The sequence below is a fragment of the Tamandua tetradactyla genome, chromosome 17 (assembly GCF_023851605.1).
Source record: "Tamandua tetradactyla isolate mTamTet1 chromosome 17, mTamTet1.pri, whole genome shotgun sequence".
NCBI lineage: Eukaryota > Metazoa > Chordata > Mammalia > Pilosa > Myrmecophagidae > Tamandua > Tamandua tetradactyla.
The window spans coordinates 18,543,442-18,556,874 of NC_135343.1; the positions used below are offsets into that span (position 1 = coordinate 18,543,442).

Here is a 13,433-nt window from a genome sequence, read left to right on the forward strand (position 1 = left end):
AGGGTGTCCCTCTTCTGTCTGATGGTTGCCTCGGTAATTCAAGATGCTGCACCGGCCTCAGTCATCACTTTCTTAGTAAATGATTCAAGCTCTGGCTCGGAAAGGCGGAGCGGGGTGGGCAGGGGGAGGGGCCAGCAATAAGCCAGGGGTCCCTGCTTCCCAGCTCGGTCCCCCACCACCGCCACTTCCGCGCCATTTCTTTCTTTCCTTTTTTTTTTAATTTAACCCTCTTGGCCTTTCTTCTGTTACGATTTCTAGAGGCACTTAGAGGCCGATAGGATGGATCCTGCCTTCGGGTGGAGTTTAAATAGACATGTATAATTTTGCATGACTATTGCGTCATCGCAGGAGTCTTGGTGGTTCCCCAAGAGGCCTCCTCGTCCTCCCCAGCAACCGGGCCTTTGGACGCTTCCAGGCGCTGCGGGCACTTTCGCGAGGAGCCCTCGGCTCCTCCGGCGCGCTCTTCCCTCGGCCCCCTCCCCCGGCCTCACCTACCTCCCCCTCGCTCCTCCTCGGCTCCTCCTTCTCGCCCCCGCCCCGCGCCCCTGGCGGGGAGTCAAGCTAGAGTGAGCCGGCAGGGCGGCGCGGGCGGGGCGCGGGGCGCGGGGCGCGGGGTGGGCGGCGCGGGGCGGGCGGCGCTGGCGGGGAGGCGCCGCGGCCCGCCCTCCTCCGGGGCCGGACTCGGGGCGGGGAGAGCCGCCTGGCCCCTCCCCTCCGCTGCCCTCCCCAAAGTTGTCTTCTCCCCGGGGGCCGGACAGTCTTATGATCCAGCGGATCCTCCTGGGGAGGCCGGGCCGGGGAGAGGGCGCGGGCGCCGAGCGGCGGGGGCAGCGGGCCGGCGCGGCGACCGGGGCCCGGGCGGGGACCCAGGCAGCGACCGAGGCAGCGGCAGCGCCCCGGGCCCGCCGCCCCCTCCCCTCCGGCGGGGGAGCCGCTGCATGGGGCCGGGGGGGTGGCCCTGCTGCGCGGAGCGGCGGCGGCGGCGGCGGCGGCGGACCCCCCAGGCGGGCTGGGGCTGAGCCCGGGGCCGGGGCGGGGGCTCCGGAGGGACCATGCCCGGAGGCCGGCGGGCCTCAGCATGGCTCACGGGCCCGGCGCGCTGATGCTCAAGTGCGTGGTGGTCGGCGACGGGGCGGTGGGCAAGACGTGCCTGCTCATGAGCTATGCCAACGACGCCTTCCCGGAGGAGTACGTGCCCACCGTCTTCGACCACTACGCAGGTAAGCCTCGGAACTGCTGACTAAGGGGCCGCTCCCCGGGCGGGGAACTTTGGAGCAACTTTGGCGGAGCCCCCTCACCTCCTCCCCCGCGGCGCCTCCTGCCCGGCGCCCGGCCCCACCCCCGGAGCTCTGCCCCGAGCCACCCTCCGTCGCGCGCGGCGCTGACCCCTCTTCCTACGCCCTCTCCCGCCAGCCCCTTCTCCCCGGCACTTCCCAACCCCCCTCGGCGCCCCAGGCCGACCTCCTTGACTTTCCCCGTAGCCGCCCTCCCTACCGCCCCAGTCCCCTGGGGGAGACATTTGGGGGAACTGGGCCGGACGTGACCGGGGAACTTGGGAGAAGGGGTTACACAGCCGGGGCCGCACCACGCCCCGACCTCACGCCCCTTCACGGTGAGCTAGGCGCAGGGGGAGAGGGGTCTTCGGGAATGTCCGCCCAACTCGGCCTGGGTCGGGAGAGGGGGGGTCCTGGTGGGGATCGGGATGGCCCCAGAACCCAGGTCATTGTGAGCTTCTCTCTCCACCCCCGCTTCTGTCCTTGCAGTTAGCGTCACCGTGGGGGGCAAGCAGTACCTCCTGGGACTCTATGACACGGCCGGACAGGTGAGTGACTAGCCCCTGGCCTGCTGGGTTCCCCTCGCCCCTCGCCACAATTCTGGGTGGCCACGAAGGGTCTTTGGAAACCGCGGTGGCTGGGAGTGAGGGTGTGTCTGCGAGGACTCCCTTCTGACCCAAATCAGCACGGAAACAGAAACAAGCCCGGACCAGCCCACCCGAGTAAGCCCCCGGCCTGTGAAAGTTTTTGCGTGTGCCTTTCCGTGTGGCGCCTGGTGTGTGGGTCCCAACTCCTGTTGCAAAGTGGCAGCGGCCAATCGTGAAGAGCCCTTATTTTTAGTTGCAGATGACCAGGTCTCCCCCTCACAGCCTCTGTCTGGTCCCTCATTGGCGTGTGGGCTGCCTTTCCGAGCAGCCTGATTGGTGGGAAATGGCATCATCTAATATGATGGGAAGGCATTTGGTCCTGCTTATGTTTATTACAACATCGTTGCACTCTGGGACTCGAGTCCCTGAAAACGTAATTTGTGGTGTTACCAGAGGACCACTGGGGAAAACAACAGCAACCAACCAGCCACTCCCTGGGGCCTAGGGTGGGGATGGAAAGGGTTGAAGGGTTAGGAGTTCACTGTGAATCTTGGAGGAAGAGCTCCCCGGCCACTACCCCAGGAGGGCCAGGTGACTTTGTTGGGGTTTTCTTTGGGAGAGCTCGTTGTACAGGGGGGAAAAAAGCATAGTCTTTCCTGCAGCCTCTGACCGGTGTTTGCCAGGCTTTGCTCCCCAAAGGATTAAGGTTTCCTCTGCTCTCTGTTCCAGCTTCACCTTCTTCCCAGACAGACTCGCTTTTGTTCTGGGGCTGAGATGATTGTGTAGGATGAAGTTTTGCAGAATCCAGCCCTGTGATTATATGTGAAGACCAGGGCTGAAGTTTCCATGTGCCATGCAGACTTGAGCTCTTGAGGACACATGAGCAGCTCAGGGGTTTAGAGAATATCTTTGGGGGAAGTCTGGTAGTACAGTTTCCTTACCAGCAAAATAGGTTTAAACAACCACAAAAAAAGACTTTCTCCTTGGGAAGATATCGTATGCCACATGCTTAGCATGGAGTGTTCCATAAAGGGAAGCTGTTCTTTGTAGCTCATCTAGATTTGGATTCTGAAAAATGATGGGGGGGGGGGTGCCTTGGTGGTGGCTGTGGTTTCAAAACTGTTGAGTTAGAGGAGTGTCAGGGGCTAGAGAAACTGCTGGCAGAGCGAGGTCCTGAGCCTCTGCAGTTAACCAGACTGGTCCAAGTCGGTACCTTCAGTTCTCAGCTTTCCACTGTCCCTTTTGGTTGCCAGCTTTGTACTTGTTACTCATTCCACCTCCATCAGAAGGTGTGAAAGGCAAGAGAAATGAGGCAGAACTCACTCTAGCAAGACCAACTTTTAAGCAGTACAGTTGGGAAACAAGGGGTTGAAATGACTGGTTCAAAGGAGGGTGGTTTTAGAAATTTGTCTCTAAGTTGATTTGCTCTCTGTATCTCCTCTTCCTTTATACTCTTTCCACGCTCATTTTTGACTATAAGCGCTCTTCAATAGGTCATGTATATGTTAGAGTTGTTTTATGCATATTCAAAGTCGACTCATAGTTGAGTCTCTTCTACATATTAGGCATGGTGCGATCACATGCAAACATTACCTAATTTACTCCACAAAATAACCAAGATATGTTCCTCATTTTTGCAGATAAGAAAACTGTGGCTCAGAGAAGCTACGTTGCTTTCGTAAGGTCACACGGCTTCTAAGAGACATTGCTGGACTTGGGATTTGAGTCTTGATCATCATATAGGGAGACTTGGGGAGTGCTGAGCTGCCTCCTGTGTTAATTGTCTGCATGCCTATAGACATGGTATTTGGTGTCTTCACACTCATTCAATGAGGGGGGTTGTATGCCATCTCTTCAGAGGAAAGAGCTTAGGCCCAGAGAGAGGAGGAACTTGCCGAAGGTCATCTGGAGTTGTGTGCCCACACCCAAAACCAGGGATTTCCATGTGCCAGCATAACTGCTCTTTCCTGTGGAGGACTATAAAATTGTACCAAGTGGGATCAACTTACTCATAAGGGTTGTACATTACTACTTTTGCCAAATGATGGACACCTGCTCCATTGGTCAAGAAGTGTGTTTAGCCTCCCTTGGCATTTTTTCCCAGTGTCGTTTCCAAGGTTGTACTAAGACTTTTGCTTTTGGTCTAATATAGTGGTAATTTATTTTTCATCATCTAAGGCCTTATTACTAATAAGCAATCTCAGTAACACAATCACCAATGAGACCAAATGATGAGAGCCCACTGTGCGCCTTACATTGAGCTTAGCCTCTGTGGAGTACAAAAGAGTAGATTTAAGATGGGAATTTGCCTTGGTTGATGGCACTATAGGTAGAAATGTCTGAATCAGATGCCTGCTCATGTGTGTTGCGTGGGAGATTGCCGTATTTGTGCTTGGTCATTCAGCACCCATGCCTCTGTGAATTGGTTAACAGATCCATTTTATAATCTCTCTCACACACACACACAGAAATCTTTAAGCTGCATGGACAGCAGAGAAAAACCCTTGGAATCAAACAGGATTGGGTTTCGGTCTCCTTGTCATATTAGTTGTATGATCCTAGCTAAGTGATTTGCCTTCTTTGAGACATAGAAAAAGTGTGCGTAATTAGAGTCTGCACTGTAGGCTGGTTTGAGTTGTTGAATTGCTCTTCATTCATAATAGGTGTGTAATAAACTTTGAAAGCAATTATTGTACTCCACTGTGGGCAGTTTTCTGGGGGGAAGAGATCGCAGGTAGAAGAGACAGTGTATTATGCCTAGTTGATAGAAATTTCACTAGTATGCCAGATCCTACAACCTTTTCAGCAGAGGTGTGGAGCCAGCTTTGCATTTTATAATTCCCACAGTAACCATCACTGGGCGCATGGAAGCAATTGAATGCTCCCTGCTCTAGTTATCTTTTCTTAACCAGAAAATGCACCCCCAGTGATATAAGAGAAATAACTAAGAATTCCAAGTAGATTTTGAAAAACAAGAGGGTATGGAGGCTTCAGCTGGTTTTATTTTCAGAAAAGTAGGATGGGGTGAGGAGAAAGCTCACAGCACTGGAAAGCAGTTGCTTTATCTCCAAAAGGTTCCTCACTCACATGGACACTCGATGTATTTGAATAATGACAGCAGTTCCTCCCTCAGGTCACTTACTCTTGGCCTCCATTTGGACCCCAGTCAAGTTCAAAGCCACAGGCATCATTCGCCCAATTTACATATTGGAGAAATACAGGGAAGGGATGATTATAGTAGAAGACGTTTTGCTTTCTAGAGCAGGCTTCTTTCCACTTGACCTCTGCTGGTCACCTCTGCTGATCTTAGCAGAGAGGGAGAGAACACGTGGGTGTGTTTTGGGCGGTCAGTCCACATTACCTGCTCAGCCTGGGGACATCCCTCAGCATCCCCCACGCACTCGCCAGCATTGCTGCCAAAGGAAAGCCCTGGGTGGTCAAGGAGCAGCTGTGACATTTTGATGGCCAAGCATTTTGGAGTAGAAGTTGAGGGAGGTGTCTTCCTCCTCGCTGAACGGCCTTGCCGAGGGTTCTGGCTCCCCGCCTGGGCTGCTGTGGAGCTTCTTCTTTCTTGCCTGGTTCCCAGGGCTTCAGTGTAGGCTCCACAGCAGCCCCATCGTGTGCTGAGGGAATGGGACAGGAGAGGCGAGCTTTACCCTCCTGCCTCTGTGCTATTTGGAACACAGAGGCGTGAGTCGAGTTTTCCCCTTCTGCCCAGACAGGCCAGCGGGGAGCTGCCTGGCATCCTGCTCTCTAGCTGCAGGCTCCGGGCTGATCTCTTAATCCTTGGCAGGAAGGCAGAATTTAAGAGGGAAGGACTGAAGCCCAGTTTATCGCAGGTCCCAGAACACCCATGTGTGTGCTGGGGATGAGTTTGGGATCCCTAGAGTTCCAGATTTAGCCACTATCTCAGTATGTGGAAGTCTGTATGCTTTTGGGCGTTCTGTTGCCGTGTCTGTTAAACACACACAAGTCCAGAGAATGTGTGCACGAGAGCTATAAATATCCTAAATCTCAGGTGTCCCCAAGGGTGCTTGTTAAATGATAAATGAGATCTGATTCTCACTTGACATAGCCCAGCAGCTGTGGCTTCCCTGCAAGCCTCTGGGTGCCTTGGGGAGGCAGTTCCCTTGCAGGAGGGAATCTTTACCTTGGAATGCCCTGCCTTCTGTATTCCATGGGCAGCACCCAAGGGCCCAGTATAATGGGCAAGGAGAAGAGTTGGGGTGTGGAAGTTGCCACTTGTCAGGCTTCCCCTGCCCTTTAGGCAGGGTGTCTCCCAGCGTCCTCAGAGGTGGAAATTGGGAATTCATAGGCTATGGGAACCAGACAGAGATGCAGTTAGGAAAAAAGGGTTTCCTGACTTTGAAGGGGGCCTGCTAGGAACATCAGAAGGGCTCACCCCACATCTAGGCTGCTGTTCCCTGCACCCCATGTTCCATCCCTGAGGGGCCCAGGGGAAGGAATGTGGGAGAAGCCACAGGATTCCTTCCAGACATCAACTCCAACAGGTGAGATGCTGACACTAAGCATCCTGGTTTCCCTTAGTAACCTACTGTCGATTTGTCATCTGTGCATTTTGCTAGCCTTTTCAGAAGCTATTTATATCTGCAACCTGCACAGCACCACACAGGAATGTTGGTTTCAGCCTCCCCTGTGCTGGAAGATGGAAGGCCTTTGTTTACTCCTGAGCGTTTGCTCTTGCTGAATGCCTGGTGTCCCCCTTCTTTGGAATCTGATGTGGGTTGCAATGTGCCAGCTTGGACTGCGGTCCGGCAGAAATGGAGCTTTCTGTGGGGGAAGTTCCCACCAGCTCTTCCTGGCAAGATGCTGGCACCGAAATGGACTAGTTTACTGTTTGTGCCTCAGGCTCACCAGCCCTTTGACCTGTGTGGCTTCTCTGGCCCTCTTCACTTCTATCGTGACTCTCTTGAGGTTTGGCGACATTTGCAGTCTTGACACCAAAGTTTCCCAACAGATGATTTGGGAACGGGTGTGCTGAGATAGCCATCCTCCACCCTGGGGGGCACAGGGGGTGTGCAGCCCCAGGGGGCTGAACATATGTTGTCGTTTTCTGTGTGTGTCATTGTGACAGGTGAGAAGCATTACATTAAACCTCTTGGGTCAGAGGCCTGGTAGAGCATTGAGTGTTTGCGGTTTTGTTACAGAATTTGGGGTTTCAGGAGATGAGCCTAATGGTATTGAAACAAAACAAAACAAAGCAACTCTCCATGGGGTGGAGATCGGTTTCTAGCAATGACACATGCTGGCAGCAGTGGGCACTACTAAGAGGCCTCAGATACAGCATAGCAATACTGCAAGGAGGAGGAAAGAGGAACAGTTACAAAGAAGCCAAACGCGAGGCCACACGTGCCTTTGTAAAAATTAAATTTGTGACCCTCAGCCGCTGAATTCCCTTTCACTCTGAGGAGCTTGGTTTTGCCCTAATCTGGCATGCTGGGGTCAGGGAGGCACTTTCTTTGCCCTCAGCAGTTTGATGTTCCTCTTTTTGTGCTTGGCAGACAGTTGCTCTGCAGGAAGAAGCGAGGGGGGACCCAGCCAAGGAGGCCTGCCCAGGCAGCAGGATAACCGGAGCCTCAGCACCCTCCGGGGCTCCCCGGGTTTGCAGGAGGACACAAAGATGCCTCCTGAGCTGGTTCTTGCTCACTCTAACCTCCGTGAGAACAGGAATCTGTGTCTGTCTTTCTCTACCGCCTTTCCAGCCACTTAGCACAGTACCGAGTACGTGCAGCACTTATTTTTAAAATTAAGTTGATTCCCATATGGCTGTCAACTATTTCTGCTAAAAGAATCAAAGGTCATAACCACCATGTGCTATCCCTCCCCCCATAAAAAAAATTTCAACAAATGATACTGCCATATCGAGATAGTCGCATGGAAAAAGAATGAAATGTGACCTCTACTGTACAGCACATAAAAGAAAAAAAGATTATAGCTAAGTAATAGCTTAAACAAAACTCCTTTCCTGGAAAAGCTTTTGTATTAATATAGTAAAGTCTCTAAGATTCAAAGAAGTGACAGGTATGTAGGCCTGTGGCCGGTCACCAATTTTATCCTTATACAGGGCCCGGGGCCTTAGTGGTCACCAGTGGACCTGTTCCCTAACCTCTTTTCTAGCTCAGCCCTTTGCAACCTTCCTGTGGTCTCTTGCTTCCAGATTGATTCCCTGGAGCCCTGGGACACTGAGGAGGGGGCAGCTGCACAGTAGAAAGAGTGGGTTTTGGATTCTCCCAGGCTTTGAATCCCAGCTCTTCCTTTTGGTAGCTGTGAGACCCGTGGGCAGCCAGCTCTCCTGTGGGGTCCTCTCTTCCCCCTCTGTAACGTGGGGAGAGAATTTCTAGCTTGCAGTTGGCTGAAAGGATTAGAGATGAGATATGCAGTTACCGCATGTGGCCTGGTGCTCAGTCAGTGGTAACAGGCCAGGATTTGGGGGGCTCCACAGGGATTCAATGCAGTTGGTGTTGAGTCAGTGCCTGCACTCTGTTCCAATCTCCTGGGGGGAAAAAAGAAGGGGATCAGACCAAGGAAAGGTCCACCTATGCAACTGGGAGTCTTTCTCATGTTAAATCCAGTGCTGCATGGCCCCAGCTGGGAAGAGGGGCCAGAGGTGGGCTTTTTAGGAGAGATGGTAGGTGGGAGAGTGTACTGGTTAGGAATGTTAGCCTCCAGGGTGGACCGCCAGGGTCTGCACCCCAGCTCCGCCACTTGTTAACCAGGGCCTTGACCTCCCAGAACTTCAGTTTCCTTATCTGTGAAATGGGGATTATAATAGCTACCTTCTAAGTTTAAGCTTCCCGACTCCCAGATCTGGATTTCCTCAGCCCTCTGGGTGTTTGGCTGGGCTGGGCTAGCCAGGACTCAGGTTGGTGACCCGTTTAGCATCTAATCTCAGTCATTTGTCTCTGTGTGCCCCTCCCACCCTACCCGCTGGGTGCTGAACACATCAACTCATTTTCTATGTGTACCATGGAGTGAAAGCTTGGGAAGCTTTGGGCTAAATGAGGTCGTGCAGGCAAAGAGGTACAGAGAGCTCATGTTTAGGGTGGGGAGGAGCAGGCTGGGAGGGGAGGTGTCCCAAATGTGTCTTTTTATGTGCCTCGGATCCCTACTATCAGTGTCAGCATGTGGAATAGAGTTGATAACTAAATTATGGAGATTTTTCACAGGGTGACTGACAATTTAGTAATTAGAGAGATATTAGTTTGGTACTGTGCTGCTCGTTGATTTTAATAGAAAGAAAAGAAAGTGGGGGAGGGGCCTTTATTGTTGCTTCTTTTGGAGTAGCTGGTGGGAGTATGAACCAGCTGCTTCTCCCCATCCCAGGTCTGCCTCCCTTCCCTGGGCTCAGAGTGGAATTTGGGCCTCTGTAATGACACGCCGGTCATTGAATGGCATTTTTATAGAGTTCAGTACCTGTTACATCTGTTACTTCCTGAAGGCCTCTCCCCTGCACTTTGAGTCAGAGGTGAGTGGTATTTGCCTCGTTTTGCAGATTCAGAGAGGGTGAGTGAGCTTGCTCTAGGTCACACGGCTTGGAGAAAGGAAAACCAAGATTCAGTAGGGCAGGCTGTCTGACTCCAAGTGCTGTGTTCTTTATGTTAAATGTAATCGTCTGATCATGCTAAATGTCTCCTTTACATCGCATATGTTCCATTGTTGGATATTTCATGTTAACAGTCCATTCCAGAGTTTCTGATGATGAACTAAGCAGAGGCTGCTACTAAAGTGACTCCTGTGAAAATGCCTTCCCACCCCCAGAAGTTAAGGGTGTGGGATCATTCTGTTCGTAAACCACCCTGCTTGCTTAAGCAGAGGTACTTCAGTAATGGTGCTGGTGGTGCATTGTTGAGGTGTGTGGATGAAGTTCAGTGCCATTTGCCTAAAGGTGTGGCCACTTCCCAATACAGAATGCTTTGTATTGAACTTTCCGCCGATTTCCTCAGGCTGAGGAGGCGGGACCCTCTTCCTGGGGCTTTGGACACCCTCTGCCTTGCTCTGCCTCCTAGTCTTGACTTGTCATCAACTTGCTCTTTGGGGGGCTGCCTGGCAGAGCAGCTTCAGCCTGCAAACGATGTTGTCTTTTCTGTCCCATTGTGGCTGCCTCAGGCCTTTTCTCTCTTGAAGAGTTTTTGCAATTAGGGGAAAATTACCACCTCAAAGCTGTCTCTCTTTTACCTGAGCATTCCCTGAATAAGCACAAAGATTTCCTCAGCCATCTCCTGCTCTCTTGATCCCTTACTTTTGTCACTACCTGTGCAGCCTGGGCTGCTTCCCATGGTGTCCGTGAAGACCACGTGAGAACATTTGCTCAGTCAGCCAGCAAAGATTCCCTGAGCACTTCTTCAGGGCAGGCAGAGGGCCCTCCTGTCCCCTGACTTTCGTCAACAAATAAGTGATGGGTGAGGGGCATTCCAGAGGAGGCCAGCGCCAAGAGCTTAGCCTGAAGAGTTGAGTATGGGTGTTCAGGTCATACCTTAGATTGGATTCCTGTATGTCTAAGATGCTCCCCGATGTTTGAATTACTGCACTGGCTCTCCCAGTGTGTCTTTAAGCCAACAAAGTGTGCCCTTGGATGCATCTCCTGGATGTTTGTTACAAATGCAAATTCTGAGCCCCGTCCCAGACCTACTGAGTCGGAAACTCCGGGAGACCTGTTTTAACAACCCCTTCAGGTGACCCCAAGGCAGGATAAATTTCAGAGCAACTGAGTTAATGAATGTTTGCGCACTTATGCATCTCCTCTTAGCAAGCAATGTCTTTCCCCTACCCTACCCTTTTCCTCAGGTTTCGGGGAACATAATTTATTCATTTTCCTAAATCCCCTCCAACTGGTCAGACGTACACCCATACACTCATTATTTCTGATTCTTTACACATGGTTGGTACTCTCCATATTTGTCGTAATGAATTGAATCATTCAGCCACTGGTGCTGTCTGGTGGAAATGAGGCCAAGGCACTATTATGAGAAAACAGAAGCAGAACTTCTGGAGGTGCCCTTGGCTCCATTAGTATGCTACCTGGCCCAGTGCCATGCACACAGTAGGCTCCACAGGTATTCCTTGATGAGGCCTAAGGGCCAGCCATTTTCTGTCCTGCACATTAAGCAACCAGAGTCAGAGACCCGAGCCAGGCTCTGTTGATGAAGCTGAGGTTAGTGCTCCCTGTGATGACAGGCCCTGCCCCGGGGATGGATGCCAGTTGGGTTTGTGCTAAATTAGTTCCACAGCAACAGATGGGCGATGACGTCCTTTTTGTATTACAGCCTCCCACGGGCAGGTCACCAGGAGTGGCTGGAGAAAGGGCAGTTATTCAAAACCCCTTCTTGGCAGGAATTGCTGCTTCTCTGGCTGACCAAAGCTTTCTGGGTGTCCTCTGGCCCTCTCTTCCCCCACCTCCACCATCATCTTGTAAACTTTGTCTTTCTTTTATTTTTGCAAACTTCTTCCAGTGTAGAAAAACGACCATCTGCCAAATAGCATGATGGTTGGGATGATAAATGAGTTGGCTCAAGGTCTGCCCCCTTGAAGAGCTGCCACAGAGAGAGAGCGTTTAATTCTGATTGTCTGGTTCAATTAAAGTTCTGTGTTCTCCAGCTTAATTTTCAAAAGTTTGTCCCCTCCAGTGAACTGACACGTTATCTTAAGGTGCTTCTAGTGGCCTCCTTGGCTCTGGAGGGAGGGAAAGGTGGCTCGATGTGAGAAGAGGTGCAGAGGAGGTAGGCAGGGTCCCTGCTTCCTTTACACAGGGGCTTTGCCCAGCAGGAGGGAGCCTCAGGTCCTCAGCCTGTAGAAAGTGAGAAGGTCCTTTTTTTGCAGTTCCAGCCCTTCTTAGACTTTCTAGTTGTAAACGAGAACTTAGGAATTAAAAGTGATTACGGTTATTGAATCATTATATAGATACTTTCTTTTGCTTTCTAAGTGTATTAAAATAGTCAGAAGAAATACCTGAAATTGTCAAACTGTAATCTAATTGCCTTGATCTTTGGTGATTGAATAGCCTTTGTCTTGTGCCCTTGTGATTGTAGAAACCTTGTGACTGACCCTCCTTTGTACCCATTTCATCTGATTTTGCGACTTTGGAGTCTTAGGATGACTAAAATCAGCCCCTAGTGTTTATTGATGAAGGGCTTGGGTCAGCCTAGAATGAACCAACCCCAAGTCCAAAGTTATCTTGAGAGCTGAGATTGGATCTAACCAAAATAGGCCCAGCTGACATGCATAGTAGGTTGCACTTTAACCTATAAATCACCTCTACCTCATTGTAATTCTAAAAATCACACCGATCATCATATTAAGGCTGCCATTTTCTTAAACACATTTGTGACTAAGCATGTGATCAATCTGTGCATGTTCAATAATCAGATCACCTCTAGTTACAGCATTGGGAACTGTTTTGCTCATTATCCTAAAACTGGCCCATCTTTTGAAACTATACAACTATCAGAGTTACAGCAGTTCAGGCGGACAGATTTTTGGGCCGCTAGGCCATTTCATCTCGTGCTTCACGCCTAGCAATAAATTCTTTCTCTTTGCAACCCCAGTGTCTCAGGATTTGGGCACTCAAACCATTGGGCAGAGAATTCACTGCCTTTGTCTGGTGTCATAACTGGCACATTGTCTGTAGCCTGCAGTCGAGAACTTGGTTTCGTTTATATTGTAAACCTTTGCTCCCCACCCGAACTGTAAGCCCCTGGCATAGGGCAAGGACCTGCATAGGGAACCTCACGCTCGCCACACAGTTAGGGGGCTGCCGCAGGAACCAGCGAGTGCTGGGTTTGGGAGAATCTCTCAGAAGGACAATGGAAAGAATCTTTTGCATGACTTTATATCACCTCCATATTGATTTTTTTATCAGCTCATTTTAAAGGGAATTCTGACCTCTCTGGTCTTTAAAATCAGATTATAGGTGATTGGTTGAATGTCTATTGCCTGTTGAAGCACAACGGAACCCATTAGCAGAGAGTCTAGTTGGGTTAAAAAAATAGATTGGTCATGAGTGTGTACTGTTCTCCAGAATGTCTGGATTTGTAAGAATCTTTCACTCTTAGGTGTCTCTCCAGGGTGCCCTGGAGTCTTCTGTGATGTTCTGGGTGGGGGGGCTGGGGGAGCAGATTGAGGGGTTCTACTGACAGGGAGGGGAGAGGGAATGCTGCCTGCTGCCCTGGGGAAGGCTATGACCTCTGCCTGCCTGGCAGGACAGGCAAGTTGGTGTGATGGAGAAAGTGATTACTCATAGAAATTCTTGGGGGACCAAGCTGCTTTCCTCCTCTTTTGTTTATGGTGTGTTTTTAAAATTTTAATTAATAAAACTAATATATTTCACATGTGAACTATATAATTCACATACTATAAAATTCGCTCTTTTAAAATGTACATACAATTCTGTGGATTTTATTACATTCACAAGGCTGTGCAACTATCACCACTATCTCATCATTTTCACCACCCCCAAACAAAACCCATTAGCAGTGACTTCCCCTCTTCCCCTCCCACCAGCTTCTGGAACCACTCATCTATTTCCTGTCCTTACAGATTTACCTCCAGTGGACAT

At 50.9% G+C, this 13,433-nt stretch overlaps 1 protein-coding gene across 2 annotated transcripts in view; it reads left to right on the top strand.

Moving 5' to 3' along the window:
* Positions 1 to 1,008: 1,008 nt before the first annotated feature.
* The window catches only part of RHOQ (ras homolog family member Q), a 44,020-nt gene continuing 31,595 nt past the window's right edge, over positions 1,009 to 13,433 (top strand). The window contains exons 1-2 of one of the 2 annotated variants that reach the window (XM_077134143.1): positions 1,009 to 1,220; positions 1,764 to 1,822. In XM_077134143.1, the coding sequence (XP_076990258.1) occupies positions 1,079 to 1,220; positions 1,764 to 1,822 (201 nt within the window). In that variant the 5' untranslated portion in view covers positions 1,009 to 1,078. The remainder of the gene's footprint in view (positions 1,221 to 1,763; positions 1,823 to 13,433) is intronic. The other variant, XM_077134142.1, reaches the window with a different exon arrangement.